General features: G+C 40.4%; 1 protein-coding gene across 1 annotated transcript; it reads left to right on the top strand.

Moving 5' to 3' along the window:
- The first annotated feature begins 334 nt into the window (after positions 1-334).
- On the top strand, positions 335-8213 carry LOC108959010 (cysteine--tRNA ligase 2, cytoplasmic-like). Its single transcript, XM_039310762.1, has 7 exons — positions 335-373; positions 480-605; positions 975-1208; positions 1337-1453; positions 2822-3055; positions 7956-7973; positions 8094-8213. The coding sequence occupies exons 1-7, from the start codon at positions 335-337 to the stop codon at positions 8211-8213; spliced, it is 888 nt and encodes a 295-aa protein (XP_039166696.1).
- The last annotated feature ends 662 nt before the right edge of the window (positions 8214-8875 follow it).

Genomic DNA, 8875 nt, shown 5'->3' with positions numbered 1-8875 from the left:
GAAGGGCATTTTCGTCTTTTAATTTATTTTTTTCCGTTTACTTCTTGTTTTTTTTTTTTTTCCCTTCATTCTTTTTCCCCTTTCCCTCCATCGGCCATGGCGGAGGTCATCGAACTTAGGCAAGGGCAACCCTTGCTAGCGTCGAATGAGGGCGAACCGAATGCAGCGCAATGAGTGCTCATTATCTGTCTTTCAGATTTGATATCCATGGCAGTGGAATTGACCTGATCTTTCCCCATCACGAGAATGAATTGCCCAGAGTCGTGCTGCATGCCAAGAGAGCTGTGTGAGTTATTGGATGCATAATGGGCACGTGACCAACAACAATGAGAAAATGTCAAAATCACTGGATGACTTTTTTACGATTCGTCAGGTAGTGTTGCAAATTTTGTTCCGTTTTCTTTCTTGATGTTTTAAAATCTATCTTGAGCTCTCATCATTCCTGGTGTCTAAAAATACTCAGTTTGTATTAACTATAGATTACAGAGCAATACCATCCACTGGCTTTGAGACACTTCTTGATAAGTGTACACTCTAGATCTCCTCTCAACTATTCAGTGTTACAGTTGGAGGGTGCATCAGAGGCTGTCTATTATATATATCAGGTATAAAATTTTGTTTTATTAACTGCAAATCACTTCTCATCTTTCTGGCTACTTACTCATACAATAGTCTTTGGTCCCAGACTCATATGTAGCTAATGAAAGGGTGGGCTAGCTTGATTGAACTAATTAGAAGATACCATGGGGATTTGATGCTGTTAGAGAAGAAACCATTCCTATTGTCTCTGCAATGACCTGTATGAATTGTTTGGATGGTTTTGGCCAAATTCTAGTGCCAGAAGCCACTACTCTGAGTCCCTCTGAAATGCTCTTCCTTGATTATGTTGGATGTATTTGTGTGAGTGACATGCATGCAAACTTGGACTTTGCTTTCTGATAGAAAATTTACTGGGGATGTCTTCTCAATGTTAGACATTACAAGACTGTGAAGATAGTCTGTCGTTGTTCAGAGAGGCAACTGCCAGCGAGGGTACAGAACCAAAAGGCAAAGCAGTCCGGTTTCTTCCAGATGCCGAGAAACGCATCAAAGGCTTCCAGAAGGAATTTCACGACAAAATGGCCGACGACTTGAACACCTCACATGTGCTGACAGGTGCTTTTCAGGATGCCTTGAAGTTCATAAACAACAATACGAACACCCTCAAGGTAATTAGGTTTACTGTTTCTTTACCATGAAAGAAGCTGCACCTTTTCAAACGTTCTCTCTGTTGTGTATTGTTTATGCTTTACTTTCTCTAACTTTTAAAATCGGTATGTTCTCTAATGCACTCCAGAAGAAGCAGCAGAAGCAATGGCAATTGGCAATAATTCAATCCCTTACTGAGATAGAGAAAGAATTAAAGGGCATTTTAGATATTCTGGGTTTGCTGCCCCCTATCACTTGTTCTGAGGTGATGCAAGTTCTTATGAATACTCATTGAGTTTTTCTTGGATCGAATTCGCTTTAAATGTGAAATTTCTTCAATGTAGATTCTGGAGCAGTTGAAAGGCAAGGCCTTGATACGGGCTGATTTGAGCAGGAGCAAATAAAATCACGTCTGATCGAGGAAAGAATTTTAGCCAGAAAAGAGAAGGATTTTTTGGCTCCAACACTTTGCAAAAAAGCGATTGAATCACGGCCGACTTAACAATCTAGAAACTATTCAAGTGAAAAAGGGGGCCGCATTGATGATTGCAAAACTCTTTTGAAAAACATGCCTCAAGTCAAATTAGGATGTCGGAACGGAAACTATTTGGAGACCGGGGTGTCGCTGTTGAGCAGGAGGAGAAACTATTTGTGAGCCGAGCTGATGGAAAACAGCAGCAAATACATATTTTTTTTTTTTTCCTTCAAAATTTTGCCCAAACATCCAATGATGTTCCGATTTTTTTTTTTTTCATAATGTGAGATTCAAAATTCAAGCTGACAAGATGTAACATATGGGGCATACTACTACAGGTCAGCCCCATCAGCGGCAGTATTGCCTATCAGTTAATAGGAAATTTTTTTGACATAATTCCCGCCCGAGTTATTTGCCTAGATGAAAAGGCCTTTCATATGGTAGCCTGTCGATGATGACTTGGTATTAATCCTCCTTCAGATGTCGATGTATTTTTGGAAGAATGCACGGAAAATGGGTGAATCAAGATGTCTTCCGAAGTATTTTCAGGAACGTAGGTGTGCTTGAACGCAGCAATCAACGCATAGAAAGATACTATATAGCAAATACTCAGCGGCTCCAAAGTCTTTCGGTTCTTTGTTCTGCACTGGTTTCTGATTTTGCTTCATCATTGTAGTACATTGCGATATCGATGAGCTGACTCCCTAATTGTAGAATGTGAAGGTATGTGAAGAATCTCAAGTTCCGCCGCCTGAATTTGCGGCTTGAGATTGATACAAACAATAAAATCAACCGAATAGCACACCGTGTCTGACTGTTTCAAGCGACGAATTTTAATCGTCTTCTATTTGTTGACCCTCTTAATTTCTTTTCACCTGTTCAGTTTGTTCTTTTTCTCGCTTTTCATTTCTGACCAAAGATGCGCGGCGATGCAAATTCCCTTATGGCTGCCTGGACTTCATTGGATGGACAAATTGTCAGAAATGTAAAAGAATAAGAAGTAGAAGAAGGGCTCAACGTGACGCATCCAATGAAGTCCATCCAATGAAGTCCATTCAACGTTGAGCCCTTCTTCTACTTCTTATTCTTTTAATACTTCTTCTTCTTCTTCTTCCATGATTCCATCGTGTTTATGCTAACATCTTTTGAATATTCCAGATAATAAACGTCTACAACAAGGAGTATGAAAGTGCTGCAGCATTCCGGCCTGATGTGCATCTTCGCGTTATTATTGCATGGGTCATATCACAGTTGCTTCTATTTGGACCGTTTGCTATGAATCAAGCTGCCAATTTAACTCCATTCCTCATTGCTCTTCCAATTCTCACCATCTATTTCCATAGGTTCTGCAAAGGCCGTTATGAACCTGCCTTTGTTATATATCCATTACAGGTCGGTAATTTTAGGCTTTGCATATAGGTGTTTTTATGTCCATAGAAGTAATTGAAGCCCTGTGCTTGAGTTTCTCTAATGTGCTGACTTGCTCGATTGCTTTTCACTGGATCCCAGCATCTATATAGAGGATGGTTGTTGCTTTTAATTTTGACCAATCATTCAGTGAAGGCATTAGCATAGAACATACTAAGTTAGCCCTGATATGCCATGTCCATTTTTAAGATTCCCGTGTCTCTTTGTCGGTCAATTGAACAAAAGATAGCGAGATTCTAGTGGCAATCTGATAGTACAAAGAAGGGTATTCATTAGATAAATTGGGAGTCATTGAAGGACAGAAAGGAGCAGGGTGGTCTTGGATTCCGAGATCTCATTGCTTTCAATAAAGCGATGCTTGGTAAACAAGCCTGGAGACTAATCAAGCATCCTTTATCCCTGTGGAGCAAACTTTTCAAAGGTCTCTATTTCCACTCACAAGATTTCAGTTGTGCTGCCAAAGGTGCCCGCCCTTCCTGGGGTTGGCAGAGCCTACTAATAGGGAGGGACTCAATTTTACCAAAGCTACAGTGGTCAGTGGGGGATGGAACAAATATTAGAATTCGTGAAGACCATTGGCTACCTAGGGGAACTCTCGGAGGACCTGCTAATAGTGATGAGCCACGAATGGTAGCTGATTTGATGTTACCGGATCACACCGTGAACGCTTCTACTTCAACGGTTATTTGATTTTGAGGTCACTAAAGAAATTTTCAACATTCCGGTCAGGTCTAATTGTACAGAAGATAAGTTAATTTGGATAGCTACTCCTCTAGGTCGGTACTCTGTGAAGAGTGCTTATCATTCAATTAAATATTCAGCACCTCTCACAATCGATCACAGCGCATCCTCTTCCATTCAGCCAGCTCAGCCTATTTGGAAGAGTATTTGGAATCTTAAAACTGTCCCCAAAATTAGGCTTTTCCTTTGGTCTATTTGTTAGAACGCTCTGCCCACCAAAGCCAATCTGTTTAATAGACACATTACTTCGGAACCCACATGCATTTTATGTACAAATGAAGTCCCTGAATTGATCGAGCATCTTTTTCTACTATGTCGGTGGACTAACTCAGTTTGGTCTCGCCCTCAGATTGATATTACTATACTACAGATAGAAGCACAACGCATTGAAGCTTGGATTGCAGATATATTTCAACATAAATAGCTCTTACCTAGTATGGAAGTTGTTGTTGCACTCCTCTAGCAAATATGGAAGGCGCGAAATAGGTTTATCTTCAGTCGTCAGAGACCCGATCCTTCTTTTGTAGTCGAAGCTGCCTTTGCTAAGTCTCGCTTAGCTCGATTAACCCAGCATACCTCTTCTACCGTGACAACCTCAGGAATCATTCTTTCATATCCAGATTCTCTGTGGCGGCCCCTTGATCCAGGAGTGCTGAAGATCAATATTGACGACGCTTTTTAGATTGCAGACACCATAGGAGCCATAGCTTACATTTGTCGAAACCATAAGGGTAAAATGGTGGAATGATATACCTGTGCCGTTGCTGCTTCCTCGGCTTTGCAAGTTGAACTTTACGCACTAAACTCATCTCTGCACCATCTCTTGCGGCTCGGCAAGTCTAGTGATCCACTGATAGTTGAATCGGATTGCCTTACAATGGTCGAAGCTGTAACAGATCCTCATAAGGCGCCATGGGAGTTTCGGTCGAAGTTTGCTGAAGCGGCTGCTCTCCTCCCCTGTTTCTCTCGACTCCAAATTAGGTTTTGTCGTCGTGCAGCCAACTTTATTGCGGATTAGGCTGCCAAGGCCCAGTTGCGCGGGTCTTTACCTTCTTCTTGGCCTGCCTTCCCCCCTCCCATTTTGTTAGATCTACTTATATCAGATACTAGGGAAGCGGGATGTAATGTTACGTTAATTTGAACAAAGGTTTTACGTTAAAAAAAAAGTTAGCCCTGATGCGATTTTTTCTCATATCATTAATATGGCCAATCCATCCAGATAAGAGATGACTTGTATAGGGAGATGGCTTAGACAGGCCGGAAAAGAGGTTTTTGGATTTGTATAGAGTTGTACCGTCTGGTTGTATTTATTTTTGTGACATCCTGATTTTCAAATTCTGTTTTCGATTGAAGAAGTTGGGCTTTTCATTGACGCGCCTATAGTTCTTTTCTTAGAGTTGGCCACTCATGAGATAACTAGCTTATCATGTGAAGCCATTAAGGAATATAAATGCAATAGACATGAGAATTCAATTAGGAATCGATTGTTTGACCGTGCTAGTCTGCAAGGGTCATTACAGCATAGTTAAAAATCGATCAAAGATCGAGATGGGTCGGTTCGACTGAAATGTGTGATCAAGTGTGAGTGATTCCACCTGATTGCAAAATTCTCGTCGATCGACATTAGATTGATTTTTATGTCGTTTTGGCGTCCTGCGTCTGTATTTGAAACCTTGAGATTTTCATGACAATCGAGAATCGCCAATGTGTTGAAGATGTACATTGTGGCTCGAAAATAATCGACTATGGGTTAATTGCACTAATTTTTTTTAAAAACTACCCGATAGGTTAGGTCATGCTAAAATTGCGTCGATTGAAATTAACAAATGGGATCCAACCTGATTTCAGAAATTGAAGGTTCGGTTATGTCACGATTTATTTTAGGAACGTCACCTTATTTTTTGAGGAATTTTCGGCAAGTGGCGGGATTTTTTTATAGATAATCAATTCGACGATTCATAAAAGAACATAAATTGAATGGACCAAATTGAAGGGATTTTTGGCCTCCAAAGTGAGTTATTTGGTAAGGAAATTGTAGAAATTGTGTGGGCTCATTCTTCAACAAAATTGGATATTAATTGGAGAGATTTGTTAAGAAATTGGATTTCGAAAAAATGAAATAGATTTCGGAATTGAGGGAAATGACCAATTTTGGCTATCCAAAATTGGCTATTTAGGGAATTCACATGCAAGAAAGCAAGTGAGGATCAAGTATTTTAGCATGGGGATTTTTGGGGCTAAGATTGGATAAATATGAAATATTTTATTTAGCTTTTCTTTCCCCCTTCTTCGATCTCTCTCTCTCTCTCTCTCTCTCTCTCGTTCTTGCACGTTTCCCTCAGCCGACCAATTCCCTACCATGGTCTTCTTTTGCTTTTCTCCTTTTGACTTTTGGGACTCATCTTTATCCCTCTCTCTCCCTTGTTCTTTTATTTTTCTCGCACATTTCCCCCTCCCCTCTCTTGGCTGACCTCCCCTCTTAGATGTCTTCTTTTTATTTTCTATTGAAGCCGACCCCTGTGTCTTCGACTTTCTTTCATCCTCTTTTGTAGCAGCTCCTTCCATCTTTACGTGCATTTCCATCGGCCCATGCACTGAAGCAACTCCATGATCCCCCTCACGCCCCATGCGTCCACAACGCCTCCACGCTCGGTCAAATACCAGCCCCCACACACCAAAGTCAACCCACCAAACTACCCCCCCGGCGCCTCTACCAAGCCGCCAACTGTCCCTTGTAGCTCCACCACTCCATGTCCCCTCCTCAATGAAGCACCCAGCAATCTTCTTTCTTTGTTGCCAGGTCTGTGACTCATCTTCCCTCTCCAGTCAACCCTCTCCTCCTGCGAAGCCGAAGTGGACTCCAGCGTCCATGAACTCAACAACCTATCGAGCCGAGGCCAGCAGCCTCTCAAAGCTAGCCCAACAACTGTGAGCTTTGCGGGGCCAATTTTAGCCTTGGTTTGGTCCCCATTGGTGCTGCCATTTCGGAGTATATCACTTGTCTCTGCATCGTTGTCACCATAGACTCACTAGCTTGCAAATCCAATAAATTTACTCACTAATATATGCTTAGGGAGTTAATTATGCTTAATGGTTGGGTTATGTGGTTAGTTAGAACGGATTAGTGATTTAATCGTTTGATATTGCATGTTAGGTGGTTAGAGTAGTACAATTAGTGAGTAGATAGGTCGTATTATTTATTTAGATAGGTTCGGAAATTTTCTGGGCACGTTTTGGTATTTATTTAGGCTTTTCCGGCTTAAGTTGCATTTATTGGTATTTAATAATTAATTTTGGTAATTATTTAACTAATTATTATTTTCTGGAAAATAAATCGATAGCCGGCGACCGAATTTCATGCTGATTGCAATTGTGTGGTTGGTTTATTTAATTAGCTGCTATTTTGTGCTAATTAAGTGGAATTTATAATTTTGGGATTTTATCCCAAAATTGAGAATTTTAAATATTTAATCAAGAAACACCGAGTGCCGATTTATAACGCCAAAAATATTTTGATGGATTATAATTAATGGTGGGATTCTTGGAAAGGAAAATATTGTATTTTGGCTAAGGCCGACTGTGTACCTATACACAATTATTTTATCGGGTATGATAAAAATGGTGAAATTGTTAGATGATCAGAATGATATACCATATCAGCTTATGGGCTTTGATATGTCAGTTTAACGCGAACAATATACCGGTAAATTATATCCTGAGGGCTTTGATATGTTAGCTTAGAGCAAGTAGTATACCTTAGCAACTTCTGGTGAGCATTATTAGTATATTATATCAGCCTATGGGTTTTGATATGTCAGTTTAGCGCAAACAGTATACTTTATCAGCTTAGAGAGAGTTATATTATTTATCAGTTTAGAGTGAGCATTATCAGTATACTATATTAGCTTGAAGGCCTTGATATATTAGCTTAGAGTGAGCAGTATACTTGATCAGTTTCAGTAAGATATACCATCTGTTGTTAGCTTAGGGTGAGCAATGTTCGATTTGATCGAATATGGTGGATGGTATTGATGACATGAAGTCAAGTGAATCAACTGATTGGTGTTTGATATGACTTGAATTGAAGTGATTGGTTGATTTTATGAATCGTACTGACTTGCAGGAAGAAAGTGAGGCAAATGTAAGTCCTCTATCTTATGCGTGCCTAGGTAGCCTTTGGGTGTATTTCCTTCCTAGTCAAAGTTTTGGGAGTGAACTTGCTAAGATGTCTTCTCATCCTGTTGTGGGATAATATTTTCAGGTCCCTAGGTTGAAGAACCCGGAGCTTGAGGTAGAAGGGTCAGGAGCATGGGTGACTCGGAAGTCCTTTTCGGAGATATACCTCCTGTACTTAGATCTTAAAGTTGACCGATGTTTGTAAACTAGATTTTTTATAAAAGTTGTGTTAATTGATTTGAAAGTTGTTGTCCTTCTTGTCTATCCCATGTATGTTATGTCAGGGGATTAGTAATTCGCTTCCGCATGCGCATTATAAAATAAATGGGTTGGCGATGTGTCTTGGGAACATTGCAAAATTTATTGACCACTGAGGGATGGACATGCGCTCGAGGATCTATGCGTGGCAATTTTGATCTTTGATCATTTAGATAACGTTATTAGGTATGTGATAATGATAATTAGGGAAACACAAAATTGAAAACAAAAGAAAGCTAAAAGTTTATTCTTGTGATGTTTGGTTTGGCCATTGTTTTCAAGAGGCGATGATGAAAGATACTCTGGAACGTGTGAGGGAATCACACCTGAACCTGAAGAGCTTCCTTCAAAATGCATATCTCCATCCAGTATCCAAGTGCCGACGACGATGATGAAGATGATGATGATGTTGGTGAGAAGTGGGAAAACGAGTGTCCTTGTTCCCACGAAGCGGTCGGCCCGTAGGAACACTCCACTGTTTAGCAGAATTAGTGCCGCATCATCACCATCTTTGCCCGAGGTTCATGAAGATTCTTGGCCTTGAGTTTCGGTCAAGAACTTGTACTTTAGCTGTAAATTAGGCCCTTAAAAATGAAGGGTTTCTTGTGA

Source organism: Eucalyptus grandis, chromosome 4 (genome assembly GCF_016545825.1).
Source record: "Eucalyptus grandis isolate ANBG69807.140 chromosome 4, ASM1654582v1, whole genome shotgun sequence".
Classification (NCBI taxonomy): domain Eukaryota; kingdom Viridiplantae; phylum Streptophyta; class Magnoliopsida; order Myrtales; family Myrtaceae; genus Eucalyptus; species Eucalyptus grandis.
The sequence above is the reverse complement of the archived record's forward strand: the minus strand, read 5'-3'. Positions and strand labels throughout refer to the sequence as shown.